The sequence below is a fragment of the Peromyscus maniculatus genome, chromosome 4 (assembly GCF_049852395.1).
Source record: "Peromyscus maniculatus bairdii isolate BWxNUB_F1_BW_parent chromosome 4, HU_Pman_BW_mat_3.1, whole genome shotgun sequence".
Classification (NCBI taxonomy): Eukaryota; Metazoa; Chordata; class Mammalia; order Rodentia; family Cricetidae; genus Peromyscus; species Peromyscus maniculatus.
The window spans coordinates 135,538,688-135,553,573 of NC_134855.1; the positions used below are offsets into that span (position 1 = coordinate 135,538,688).

Sequence of the window (14,886 nt, forward strand, 5' to 3'; positions counted from 1 at the left end):
CCTGCAATTATCACCCTAAAGTGGAACCTGTCCCACCACTATTCACCATGGCTATTTAACCAAAACTCAGATCTAGTGACTCTACCAAATTTTGCATTAAATTTTTTTTAACAACTTTTAAATCTTAAACAAACAAACAAACAAAAACCAACTTGGGCCAGACATGGTAGCACTCCCTTTAATTCCAGCACTTGAGAGGAGGATTTCTGAGTTTGAAGCCATGCTGCTCTACACAGCTCCAGGCCAGTGAGGGCTTCATAATGAGTGAGACTCAGTTTCAAAGAAATAAACAAAATACATCAGTTGGTAGAATGTCTGCCTAGCACTCATAAAGCTCTAGGAGCATGCCCAATTCCACAAAAGCTCAGTATGGTGGTGAATGTCAATTATCCTAGTACTTGAGAGGTTGAGGCAGGAGGATCTTGAATTCAAGAGCAACACCACAGATTACACACATTAATGTATAATTCACTATTAGGGCCTCTGACTCAATTTAACTCCTATTGAATCTGTGGTTGCTCACTGATCTCCTTATACAGCAAAACCTATCTCAAAAAAATAAATAAAAGGTGGGGAGGACGGCTCAGTGAGATGGCTCAGCTTGAGTTCCATCCCTAGGATCCACACATTTAAGAGAAACAACTAAGTCGCATGCATGCACGCACGAATAATTGTAAAATAATAATAATAATAATAATAGGGTTCAGCCGGAGAAATGGCTCAGCAGCTAAGAGTGTTCACTGCTCTTGCAGAGGTACTGAAGTCCAGCACCCTCCTAGTAGCTCACAACCACCTCTAACTCAGTTCCAGGAGATCTGATACTTGCTTTTGTCCTCCATGAGCACCAGGCACATGCGGTACATATATATATACATAGCAAAATACTCATATACGTAAAATAATTCTTTAATAATAGTAATAGGGCAGCACTTGAGAGACAGACAAATTTGGCTGTGTTGGCCTACACCTTTACTCCCAGCATCCAGGAGTCAGAAGCAGGCAGATATCTCCCTAGGGAGACCAGGCTGTCCTCAAACGCAGAGAGATCCATCTGCCTCTGCTCTCCCTCCTGAGTGCTGGCATTAAAAGGCATACCACCATTCCTGGCTTTATGTTCTATTTTAAGACTTTTTGAGTAGCCAAAAACAAACAACAACAACAACAAAAAAAAAAAAAAAAAAAAAAAACCACACCTCACTGTTTACTATACCTGAAGAAATTTTTTAAAAAAAATCAAACATAACCATGGTATATTTAGAATCACATTCTATTTGCAAACAGTTAAGAACCACTGACCTTTACATCTTACACAAACAGAACCAACACAATGAAATGATGACAAATTCTGTACTGTTAACATTCTTACTCGTTTGTTTGGTTTCTCCTCTTTGACTCCTCAAGTATGGCTTCCTTTTTTGAGACAGTGTCTCATGGAGCCTAACCTACTCTTAAACTGGCTATATAGCCAGATGACCCTGAACTTCTGGATCCTCCTGCCTTTACCTCCCTAGTGCTGGGATGTGCTACCTAAACCCAGTGTATGTGATACTGGGGGCTGAGTCAAGCTGTGCTTGCTAAGCAAACACTCTACCAACTGACTTATATCCCCTACTCCTTCATAGTTTTTCTCACACAATTATACACAAAGACAAAAGCAATCTTCAAATTTAATCAGGAATGATGGACTAGCAAATAGAAAATATTTTATAAGACCATCATAACACACTAAAAATGGGAGGTGGAGTGGGTGAGTAAAGCTTTTCAGATATGAACTACAAGAGTCAACAAGAGGGCTGGGAAGATGGCTCAGGTAGCAAAAACCTAGGTTGGATCCCTGGGATCTGCATGCACAAACAGACAATCAAAGGCTCTCCCCAGCTGCCCTATGACCCCCTATGACCTCCGCATGTGTGTCCCTGCACCAGCACTCACAAAGCACACACACAACTGAAAAAAAGAAATAAAGATCAGCAACAACAGACTTTCTCGGTTTTCTATTTAGCAGACAATATGAAAGTTTATCAGAATACTTCCAAATAACTGAGTCAAATTCACATTCCTTACTGAATCTGAAAGGTGTTTAAGTGCAAATTGTGATGGCACCTGTTAAACTTCAAAAACGGTTCCATCACTTTCTATGGGGGAAACATCATATAGGTAAACCAGGTATTCAAAACCTGAGAAAAAGATACATACTTTAGTTTGAATTGAAGAATAAGATGAGAACTTGAAATGGTCCCAAGAACAGAGATTAAACACAAGCCTAAATGGCATTCACAGTAAGTCTCTAAACTCTACTGTTAAAGAGATTTACTGAAAGTTGGTACAGGGCACCCACGAAACATTCTGATTATTAATACTCTGCCTAAGATTGCCAGCTGGGCTGGGCGGTGGTGGCGCACGCCTTTATTCCCAGCACTCGGGAGGCAGAGGCAGGCGGATCTCTGTCTCAAAAAACCAAAAAAACAAAAAGGATTGTCAGCTGGAAAAGGGCTGGAGAATTAAACCAAGCAAGGTACAAGACTTGCTCCTAAAGCTATCTGACAAGAAACACTGTTAGGTTTTGAAAAGTATGAAATGACATCTGTCATTCTGCTATTAACCTAGCTTGAGTCTGGCTTTTCCCTTCAACAAAAGGTTCAATTCAATTGCTAAGGTTTAAAATTAACACTCCACAAACTATTACCTAACATTTACACTTGTATTTCTAGGAAATATAAATAACTATACCAAGAAAAGCGGGAATCTACAATTCATCTATAATGCTTACTACCTAACAATAAAAAATGTATCCATATAAATACAACAGACTCAGAGGAAGCAACTGTTCATCCCACCCTATCCCTCAGACATGCTTCGCTCGCTCGCTCGCTCGCACGCTCGCACGCACATTACATCTACTTTCTTATTTCTTAATAAGGTATCTCATTTTATTTTGTATAAAAATAAACCTTCTATTCAAAATCTCTTACCTTGTGAAACAAGAGATGTATTTTCTTAAGAAGTAGAGGCCAAGTCAATCCTGTGGGCAACCCAATTAAAACCAACTTTTAGACTGCAATAGAGAATAAATGGAGGCAAAAATCAATGCAGGAAACAAAACAACACGCACAGGCCACACTGAACTGTACATTACGAAGAAGAGTTTGAAACCAGCGGAGCACTTCATAAGAATGTACAGCTTTGTTGTTTTTAAGGAAAGAGATACCAAAATCCCACACATTTTTAACTGCTTCCAATTCTGAGAACCATTCTATCAAGAATATGCCATTAGGTACTTATATAAAGAATATGCCATATAGCGAAAAAATAAATGTAAAAACAGGACTAAAGCTCAGCTTCAGATGTTAACTGCTTTTTATCACTTATTGTTTTTACAATCCAGAAAATTCCATAAAAGTCTATTAACATGTCCAACCTCAACTTACTTTCCTAAATTCTCACCAAACTTGTGATGAAAAAACAAATTTGCACAATAACAATTCCTGGACAAATTATCATCAAATCAGGGATACTCACAGAAACCACTGCAATTACTCTTTCAATATCACAGATCACAATACAACTAAAATGCAAGTTCTGTCTCGAAGTACTAATTCCATTATATTCAACATACTGAGATTTCTTTTAACGTAATTCAAAAAAATTGTTTAAAAAGTCATCTAAAGTGTATCTGTAACCTCAATATCAAGAGCAGGAGCTGAAATACTACTTAAGTCCGAGACTAACCTGGGCTGCATACTGAGTTCTAAGTCCAACCTAGTCCAACAGCAAATCCTTGTCTCAAAAGCAAAATATTTCTCCTGCAAATGTCTTAGTATATAGTAATACTTTCCAAAACACAAACAGGGTAGCAGGGTACTTATCTTTCTGAGTAATTTCTTCCAAACTAGTTATTAACAATTCACAACCAAAGGACTATTTTTTATTCAATTTTTTATGTGTATGGATGTATTTCTGCATTTATGTCTGTGCAACATGTAAATGCCCAGAGGCCAGAAGAGGGCTTCAGAGTCCCTGAGACTGGTGTTAAGACACAGCTGTAAGCCACTATTTGGGTGCTGGAAATCAAACCCAGATCCTCTAAAAGAGCAACCAGTGCTCTTAACTGCTGAGCCTTCTCTTCAGCCCCCTAATTATATTTAAATGGTCATTTCAAAGTGTATTTTTAATTTTTAACCTTTTTTTGGGGGGAGGGGTACAAGCAGTCCCAGATTGAATCTAAGCCTAATATATTTTAGGCAAGCCCTCTACCACTGAGCTCTATCCTCAGTTCAACATTTTTTTGGTATGGACATGTGTGTATATGTGTGCATGCCACAGAATGCATGTGGAAGTTACACAACTCTGAAAGCTGGTTCTCACCTTCTACCATGTGGGTCCCAGGGCTGGAACTCAGATCATCTGGCTTAGAACTAAGTTGAATCATCTTATCAGCCCTATTATTTTATTTTTTAAATCAGGCTGAAAGGGCGGGAGAGATGGCTCAGAGGTTAAGAGCACTGGCTGCTCTCTTCCAGAGGTTCTGAGTTCAATTCCCAGAAACCACATGGTGGCTCACAACCATCTGTAATGGGATCTGGTGCCCTCTTCTGGCCTGTAAGCAACATACAGACAAAACACTGTAAAATAAATAAATAAATAAATAAATAAATAAATAAATAAATAAATAAATAAATAGAAATCTTATTAAAAAAATCAGGCTGGAACTATTTGTAATAGCCAGAACCTGGAAACAACCTAGATGCCCATCAACGGAAGAATGGATGAAAAAAATGTGGTACATATACACAATGGAGTACTACTCAGCAGAGAAAAACAATGAAAGCATGAAATTTGCAGGCAAATGGATGGAACTAGAAAAAATCATCCTGAGTGAGGTAACCCAAACCCAGAAAGACAGTTATGGTATGTACTCACTCATTGGTGGATTCTAGATATAAAATGAACAATCAGACCACAACCCATAGAACCATAGAGGCTATATATATAGCATGGAGGTCCCTAGGATGACTGTGGCATATAATAAATTTCAGTTTTACTCAATTATTGAAAAAAAATAGCCAAATGAATGGAAACACATGAACTATGAACCAAAGGCTGAGGGGCTCCCAGCTGGATCAGGTCCTCTGAATAGGTGAAACAGTTGATTGGCTTGATCAGTTTGGGAGGCCACTAGGCAGTGGGACCGAGTCCTGGGCTCATTGCATGAGTTGGCTGTTTGAAACCAGGAACTTATGCAGGGACACTTGGCTTAGTCTGGGAGGAAGGGACTGGACCTCCCTGGACTGAGTCTACCAAGTTGATCACAGTCCTCGGGGGAGGACTTGTCCTGGAGGAGGTGGGAATGGAGGGTGGGCTGGGGGTAAGGGGAGGGCGTGGGAGGGGGGAGAATAGGGGAACCCATGGCTGATATGTAGAACTGAATGGTATTGTAAAATAAAAAATATATATCACAAAAAAAAAAAAAAAAAAAAAAAATCAGGCTGGAAATCCTTCTGGCTCAAATACACTAGTTGTTTTTGTTTTGGGGACAAGTCTCAGGCAGTCAAATCCAGTCTCAAATTCAGTAACTGAGACTGGCCTTAAGTACTGATCATCCTGTCTCCATTCCTCAAGTGCTAGATAGATTACAGGTACATGCCACCAAGACCCACTGAAAGTTTGTTTTGGGAGAAGGTCTCACACTGTAGCCCATTCTGGCATTATAGGCACATGCCACCACTTTTTAAAACAGTGATTTAAAAAAAATGTGTCAGGCACTTGGGAGGCAGAGACAGGTGGATCTCTGTGAGTTTGAGGCCAGCCTGGTCTACAGAGTGAGTTCAGGACAGCCAGGGCTATACAGAGAGACCCTGTCTTGGGGTGGTGGGTGTGTTCTTGTGGAAGTCAGAAGAGGATCTTGGGTTCCAGTACTTGCCTTCCACCTTGAGAAAGGGCTTCTTTTGTTGTTGTTGTTTTTCAGCTGCAATACATCAGGCTTGAATACATGAATTTCCCAGGACTCGGTCTCTACCACCTATCTCCCCATAGGAGCACTGAGATTACAGATATCACCACCTCTTTTTCCTTTACATGGACTCTGAGGGTACTCATGCTTCCACAGCTTTATGCATTGAACCAAGGTCCCAGACAAACTCCATCTTTAACTTTAGAGAATGAGAAAACCCTGCCACTCTCTGGTACTGAGATTACCAATAAAACTACTTATCTGAATGATACTCATTATTAAAATTCCTTGAGATCAAGTAAGCCACAGTAATACTTTTTAATCACCAAAAAATAAAACAAATTTTAAAAACCATGTTATTCTAAACTTTTCCAAGGACAAAGCAAACATTTCCTAGCAACCTAAAATATTATACACAACAGTGAGTTTTGCCAAAAAAAAACCAAGCTTTTAAATTCTAGAGTATATTAATCTTCAGCATGCTGCACAAATCCATCCTAACTGAATGTAAGCCTTCGTCAAATCATTGTGTACATGTACATGATATATGTGTGCACAAGTACCACACACAACTGTGTGGAGGTAAGAGAACAACTCTATGGAGTTGAGCCTTTCCTTCTACCTTTAGGTGGGTTCTAGGGACCAAATTCAGGTCATCAGACTTGTGTGGCAAAAGCCTTTTACCTTCTGAACAACCTGGCCAGCTGTACATTTTTTTAAACTCTTTATTTAATTACATTTATTTCCTTCCTGTATTTGTGTGTGTCAGAAAAGCCATAGCTGCCAGTCAGTGGTGGCACACACCTTTAATCCCAGCACTCAGAAGGCAGAAGCAGGTGGATCTGAGTTCCAGGCCAGTCTGGTCTACAAACCAGAGTTCCAAGATAGCCAGGACTGTTACACAAAGAAACCCTGTCTTGAAGAGAAAAAAAAAAAAAAAGAAAAGCCACAGCCTATGTGTGTAGAGATCAAAGAACAACTTTTGGAAATCAATTCTATAGACCCTTCTATATGGGTCCTTGAGATTAAAATGAGGTGGTCAAGCTTGACAGTAAGTACCTTTACTCACTGAGCTGTCTCACAGGTCCTAATTAAACTCTTCATTTAAAAGTTGTAGGCCGGGCGGTGGTGGCGCACGCCTTTAATCCCAGCACTCGGGAGGCAGAGCCAGGTGGATCTCTGTGAGTTCGAGGCCAGCCTGGTCTACAAAGCGAGTTCCAGGAAAGGCGCAAAGCTACACAGAGAAAGCCTGTCTGGGGGTGGGGGGGAGTTGTATGTAAGCCAGGTGTGGTGGTATATATCTTTAATCTCAACATTTGGGAGACTGAGGCAGGCAGATCTCTGAGTTTGAGGTCAACCTGTTTTACGAGTGAGTTCCAGGACACCCAGGGTTATACAGAGAAACCTGTCTCAAAAAATACAAAACCAAAAGCTGTACCTAGCAGTTTCTACAACTAGGGAAAAACAAAACAGAAAGTTTGCTTCAAATAAAGGAACAAGAACAATTATGGCAATACTTATCTCTCATGGCATAAAGGCTCAACCCTAAGAGCTACAGAACCAGGGTTATTTTCTAGTTTTGTTTTTTGGTTTGTTTTTTTTTTTGCTAAACATCTGACACCTACTGAGATTCTAATTCAAAATATCTGGTATAGGGGCTGGAGAGATGGCTCAGAGGTTAAGAGCACCGACTGCTCTTCCAGAGGTCCTGAGTTCAATTCCCAGCAACCACATGGTGGCTCACAACCATCTGTAATGAGATCTGGTGCCCTCTTCTGTATACATAATAAATAAATAAATCTTAATATATATATATATATATCCGGTATAGCAGGGTGTAGTAGTGTATGCCTATAACCTCAGTGCAACAAGAGGCAAGAGGCAGGAGGATCCTGAGTTTAAAGCCAACGCTGACTACACAGGGAATTCAAGTCCAGCCAGGATATAATGAGAATCTTGTATCCAAAAACACAAAGTAGGAGGGGCTGGAGAGATGGCTCAGTGGTTAAGAGCACTGGTTGCTCTCCCAGAGGTCCTGCCTGAGTTCAATTCCCAGCATTCACATGGTGGCTCACAACTATCCATAATGAGATCTGGCGTCCTCTTCTGGCCTACAGGCAGAACACTGTATACATAATACATGAGGGCCGGGCGGTGGTGGCGCACGCCTTTAATCCCAGCACTGGGAGGCAGAGGCAGGCGGATCTCTGTAAGTTCGAGGCCAGCCTGGACTACAGAGCGAGTTCCAGGAAAGTCGCAGAGCTACACAGAGAAACCCTGTCTCGAAAAACAAAATAAATAAATAAATAAATACATACATAAATCTTAAAAAAAAAAAAAAAAAAAAGGTAGGAACAAAAACTTTACACAGGGTATGGGCCTGGAGCTTATCTCCCACATATGAGGGAACTGAGGTTCCTAACACTTTTCTTCCCTTTCAGACACAAGACATCCCACATCCACCCTGAGAAGGACAAATTTAGGTCAGCAGTTATACCCAAAGGGAACTCCCTATATCTACAAGGTTCCAAGAAATTAACAATAAGGAAAATTCTTATTACATCAAGAAATGTTGAAAGCCCAGCTGATCTCAGCAAATGTGTCGTTCAATTTCTGTTCAGCTTACAGTACAGAATCAATCCCCACACAAGAAGTGCCATCTGAAGCACCCCTATACCAAGGAGAACTGTACACATCAGGGCTAAGTACCAGCACTTCAGACCTTTTCTAGCACAGCTCTTCTTTCACAAGGAAGGCAAATGGAAACTGAAAACTATATCACTTTTGTTTCAGCTACTCACCCTGTAAAGACCAGTCATTTTTATCAGTTCACAAAGTATTTCTATTACTTTATGTGTGTGCATGTTCTACCTACATGCCCACACCACATGCACAAAGTACTGGTAGAGGCCAGAAGAGTGTGTCACACCCCCTGGAACTGGGGGTACAGATGGATCTGGGTTGCCATGTAAGTTCTGGGAACTGAACCCTGGTCTTCTGGAAGAATATATATATTAACTGCTGAGCCATCTCTCCAGCCCCAAGACCACAAACAACGGAGGGAGCACTGTTTTCCAAGTCTGCTTATTCCTATGTGCTAAAATATCAGCTAGTGCCTAATACAGGATTCCAAACTAAAAAAAAAAAATCTGTCCCACTCACCTGAAGCTCTGTTGAACTTTGGAAGGACACGAGTGAAATAATTCTATGCAAAAAAAAAAAAAAAAAAAAAAGGTATTGAGCCATATGTGGTGGTACGTGCCTTTAATCCCAAAGCTCGGAGACAGAGCCAGGTGGATCTCTGGAGTTCGAGGCCAGCCTTGTCTACAGGAGTTCCAGGACAGCCAGGGCCTGTCTCGAAAAGATAAATAAAAACAGGTATTTGTAGCTAGACAATGTGTACATGCAATGCTAGCACTTTGAAGGCAGAGGGAGAAGATTGAGAGTCTGAAGTTGGACTGGACTACACAGAGACTCTTATCTTATAAACATACACATTTTATCTATATAAAGTACAGGGACAGGCAAGGAGAAAACTGACCCTGGTTTGCCACAGATCCATTGATATAGTTCAAAAGACCTAAAACAACAAGCTTGTTTAGTCTATTTTCCGTTTCATTTCCTAACAGATGTTTGCTTCAATACAACAGATACTAGATACAAACATAAATTATAAGTATTTGCTTATTATGACAAGATAAACTATTTACCAGCCATTCCGATTATTTGCAACTTCAAAGTAAAAAAAGTCCATCAACAAACCTTTTCATTACGAAGAAAAGGTATAAACTAAAACTCCAGCTTTTCCACTCTTCATCTGGCAATAAACAGGAATCAGGGTAAAGCAGAGCTACTACATACTTCAGATCCAAAAGAAATCCCAGCAACCCCTTAAACGTTCACCTCAGAGACCAGTAACAAAGTTTCTATTACAACAGGCACAATGTTATCAGCAGTGTAATCGCATCAGAGTCCTTATGAAACCACACTTCATCCCGAGTTTGTCCCCCATCACCAAATAAAACGCATTTCAGACCCTGGGACCATTCTTATGAATACATTCTTCTGACACTGATAAAAATGGATAATCCTGAATTTTCACATTAACGTTCCATTTAGTACTCAGAGACAGTAGTAAATCAAGACATTTGAAATAAAACACCCCTCCTGCCAAGATTTTAAGTTATTACTTATACCAACAAAAATGTCCTTTTTAATTCATTTATACTTCAAAACAAAAATATTGCTTCTAGCCTAACTAACCACATCTACTTTCACGCCAACCAAAGGGTACATAGGTGGCTGGTAGTGAAACTGCTAGAACTACAAGTGAAATTATTTTTTCTGTGTAGTCTAACCTAAAACTTTTAGCAAGTATTCATTTTTATGAGTTTTATTCATTAAGAATATGTAGGCTAGAGCTGGTGAGACTGTTCAGTGGTTAAATCACTGGCTGCTCTTCCAGAGGACCCAGGTCAATTCCCAGCACCCACATGGCAGCTCACAACCACCTCTAAGTCCAGTTCCAGGGGATCTGACACCCTCTTATGGCCTCTGAGGTCACCAGGCATGAACATGAAACATAAGACATACATGTAGGCAGAACACCCATACAACTGAAAAAACAAGTAGACAGGGCTTTAGGTTTTAAACTGGAGAGATTTCTAAAAGTACACATTGTGTAACCAATTACTAACAACATTTTCAGAAGAAATCATTTATTCAAATTAAATATTGCCAGCCAACTATTATCCCAGTGACTCCGGGGGCTTACTAAATATTTCAATGGCAGCCTAAGCTACCTGACAAGATCCTATCTTCAATGAGGAACAAACAAAAAACAACCAAACCTTCACAAATCAAACAGTGGAGTGGCTTTCTGCAAACTGGAATAGGACTATCAATACTAGCACTGGATTCTAGTATCTTGGCCACAGTATAAAACAGAAGTATAAAATGAAGTTTTACACCCAAAAATAGTACCAAGTCCAAAACTTTCAATAGGCAGTGAATCAAAACATTCAACATGTCACAAAAGAGTAAAAGAAGCCTAAAGTGTATTGCTGTCTAGAACAATAACGACCAGTTGTTTCTAAAGCGCCACATATTCACCTGACAGATTTGAACATAAAATTGAAATAATGCATTACAACCCACAGTGACCAACATTTAATCAAGCATAAGACGATAATAAAAATGTAACATATTTTAATAAACTATTCAATACACACTAAGCACAGCCTTGTGAACTCACCTAAACACAAACATTTCATATCCTTCAAAAATTACTTTAGGAAAGTTATGTGAGCAGTTCTTCCAATTTTTAATAGCCTTAGAAAAACGTCCAGACACAATCACTTTCCACCAAATCCAAGTCTCCGTCTCAACAAACGTAACAAATTTCAAAAACATCAGTTTTATATTTCCATTAATTTTTTTCCAACTGCAAATGCTCTTTAACACTCTAACAGTATACAGTGGTTAACAAGGTCCCGAACAATTTTCGTTTCTAAGACTGAAGTTCACCAAAATTTGCATTTCAAACTATCCAAGAAGCCTGAAGAAACAGTCCACGCAGTCTCTCTCTTCAGTTGCCATTCTAGTTTGTCCCACCAGGTTATGTAGACTGGCATCAACTTAAAGAACATAAGATGATTCCTGCCAGTTAACTGCACACATTCAGTCATCTGTGTGAATCTAGGAGTCAAGAAGGCTTTAGGACCCAGAATACTGCAACACAGCCTGAAATTCTCTACATACACTATCTACCAGAATGAATGAATCTTTTGCACTGAATTAACCCTGAACAGACTGCCTGGGAGTCCTTCAAACTTTTCACTGTGAAACACACACACTGGAGTCCACGGGCTTGCCCCGGGCTCCAAACCGCTACATGACTCCACCACTAACCTGTGGATCCTTAAAGGCCTGCCTTCCCATCTACTCCACCGCTGCCAACTAGCGCCGCCAACCTGCAGACAGCTATCTAAGGCACCTACCCTCCTTCCTCCCTTAGCTCCTCCCCAAAGGTGCAGTAGAGGGGCAGCAGGGAGCAGCCCCCTCCCCATTTGCAGACCAAGGACCTGCTATCCTTGCTACAATTCTCGAGACCTCACCCCCTCCTCCTTAGCTCCAGGGCGGCTCCGGCTTCCCTATGCTACCCAGCAAGGCCCTCCTCAGCGCTGGACATAGGAAGCCCTTCGCTGCAACCCGTGCACCTTCAGCCCCTGAAGGCGGCCGGTTCCTGGCCTTCCAGGAGCGCTCGCTCCTCCCAGGTGTCCCGAGGGTAGCCCCCTTTTGCAGGTCACAGGCCGCTGGGACCTCCTCACTTCGGGGCAGAGGGGGAGTTAAAACCCTCGGCCCCGCCGGCAGCCCGGGAAGCCTTCCCCACTCTGCTGCGTGCAGGCGTGTTCACCGGAACCCCCCGCCCCGGGGGCTCGCAGGCCGCGGGGCCACGCAGCGCCGGTCGATTGCCCTCGGGACCACCGGGGCGTCCCCGCCACGGCCTCGTCCCCGGTTCGGCACGCCGGCCGCACCTTCCGCATCCTCGGAGGCCGCAGAGCGGAAGCGGCACCCCAGGACCCCCGTCGGCCTCGCCGCGACCCTTTTGTGTCGGGCGCTCGCGGCCGCGGGCTCCGAGGCCTGGGAAGGCCCCGCCCCGAGGCACCAAGGAGGCGGCTCGAGCCCCACACAGCCCCGCCCGTTCCGGGGCTGCGGGAGTCTTACCGGGGAGAGCTGGCGCGGCACCAGAACCCAGACCCGAGTTACCCCCCGCGCGCGAGTGCCTCAGCCCCGCGGCCGACAGCCCCAGCCCGAGCGGCTTCCCGGAGCCCCACTGCAGCCAGCGCCTCCGATGCCGCCTCACAAAATGGCCGCCCGCTCGCTCGCCCGCCCGCCCGGCCGCTCCGCGTTCCAGGAGGGGGCGGGGCGGGGCCGTCGACGTCACCTGGGGGGAGACGCAGGCGCGCTGAGGTTTGGGGGCGGGCAGGGGAAACCTCGGAAGTTGCAGGTGTTTGTGGTGGAGGGGGCTTTTTAATCCCTTCCTGTGTGCGGAGTTTGTTCCCAAACCGGGCCGGAAGCTGGAGTCCGAGGTCCGTTGCGGGGCTCTTTGAGCCTCTGTGAAAGGGGTGAACCACCTTGCAGAACTGTCTTGAGGACTAAAAAGACCCAAACTGTGGCTTTGGTTAGAGACTCGCTGCCGAGCAAAAGCTTGATTTTTTTTTTTTCCCTTCTTTTTTTGACTATTGAAAATATTCGGCCTTGGGGCAGGAGAGATGGCTCAGTAGTTAAGAGCTCCTACTGCTCTTCCGGAGGACTTGTTGGATGAGCTCCGATGAGCTCCGCTGGGTGGCTAACAACCACCTGTAACTCCAACCACAGGAGATCTAACGCCCTCCTCTGGCCTCCGAGGGCTCCTACAGTCAATGTGCACATAACCTAACACACGGACATTAATAAAATCAAAATGAATCTAAAAAGAAGTAAAAAAGATTTCAACCGCTGTGCGCATGGTGGCACACACTCATGATCCCAGCACTCAGGAGACAGAGGCAGGAGGATCACTGTGAGTTCGAGGCCAGTCTGATCTACAAAGAATTCCAGGGCAGCCAGGGTTATTACACAGAGAAACCCTGTTACGAAAAACAAAAACAAAATTTCAACCTACCGTGGTGGCCCACATAATCACCAGTATTTCATTATACGTTGAGTCCTGGGCTGCACCAGACCCTGTCTCAAAAATATATATAGTGATAGGTATGGTGGGGCACTCCCTTAGACCCAGCATATCTGAGGCAGAGGCAGGTAGACTCTGTCTTGGAACTCTGTCTTGGAACTCGCTCTGTACTCCAGTCTGGCCTTGAACTCAGAGATCCCCTTGCCTCTGCCTCCCGAGTGCTGGAATTAAAAAGGCTTGTGCCACCACCGCCTGGCCTCAATGCCCAGTTTTTAAAAAATGATACAAAGTACAAAGCTGGATAAATTCGAGGCCAGCCTAGTCTACAAAGGGAGTACCGGGGTTACATAGTGAGATTTTTCCTAGGGCTGGGGATGTAGCAAACCGTAGCATTCGTGACTAGCATGCATGAAGCCCTAGGTTCACCACAGGCACCAAATAACCAGATGTAGTGGAGCTCACCAGTAATTCCGTCACATAGGAGGTGAGGCAGGAGAATTTAGAGCCCAAGCTAGAACATGTGAGAGGTTCGTGCTGCAAGGGCTGAAGATCAGAATTTAATCTCTAGGACACCGTGGTGGGAGAACCAATTCCCACTAGCTATCCTCTGACTGCCACATATGTACTGTGGTGGCACACGCCTTTAATCCAAGCACTAGGGAGGCAGAGGCAGGCAGATCTCTATGAGTTCAAGGCCAGCCTAGTCTACAAAGCCAGTTCCAAGACAGGCTCCAAAGCTACACAGAGAAACCCTGTCTTGAAAAACCAATAAAACAAAACAAAACAAAAAAAAAAAAAAAACTGGTAATTGAACTCTAGGCTTTCACGTGTTAAACAAATAAGTACTCTACCAGGGGGCTATATTCACAGTCCTGTAGCCTGCACGTCAATGAAAGTCTCTCTGTCAAAGATCGAGTCTTCTAAGTCAGAAAATGAAGCAACGGCTTACTATAAAAATTGGAGCCTAAACTGGATGGTGGTGGCACAAGCCTTTAATACCGTCACTCATGAGGCAAAGGCAGGTGAATTTCTCAAGGCCGGCCTGGTCTACATAGTGAGTTCCAGAATAGCCAGTGCTAAAAAGAGAAACTGTCTCGAAACAAACAAACAAACAAAAATTGGGCCCCAAATTCTCACAACCCCAACAACCTTTAGGCAAAATGTGCCTATACTGGTAAACAAATAACAGCTGCTTTATAAAACCAAACCCACAAACCTACACATTCCATACACAAACGTATATATGCGAGCTTATGCGAAA

At 43.1% G+C, this 14,886-nt stretch overlaps 1 protein-coding gene across 6 annotated transcripts in view; it reads right to left on the reverse strand.

Annotated features, from left to right (window-relative positions):
- Cpne1 (copine 1) overlaps window positions 1-14,886 on the reverse strand; it is a 45,433-nt gene that overhangs the window by 29,018 nt on the left and 1,529 nt on the right. Inside the window, exons 1-2 of one of the 6 annotated variants that reach the window (XM_042276604.2) lie at window positions 12,677-12,745; window positions 2,973-3,022 (exon numbers count right to left, since the gene is read on the reverse strand). The exons of 1 other annotated variant lie outside the window; for it this stretch is intronic. Coding sequence is in view for 1 of the 5 variants with exons in the window: in XM_076571001.1 (XP_076427116.1) it covers window positions 12,487-12,495 (9 nt within the window). In the remaining 4 variants the exon portion in view is untranslated. Of the gene's footprint in view, window positions 1-2,972; window positions 3,056-12,168; window positions 12,381-12,486; window positions 12,579-12,676; window positions 12,817-14,886 lie in introns of those variants that run through there. 4 more of the 6 variants (XM_016006746.3, XM_016006748.3, XM_076571001.1 and 1 more) reach the window with 4 other exon arrangements.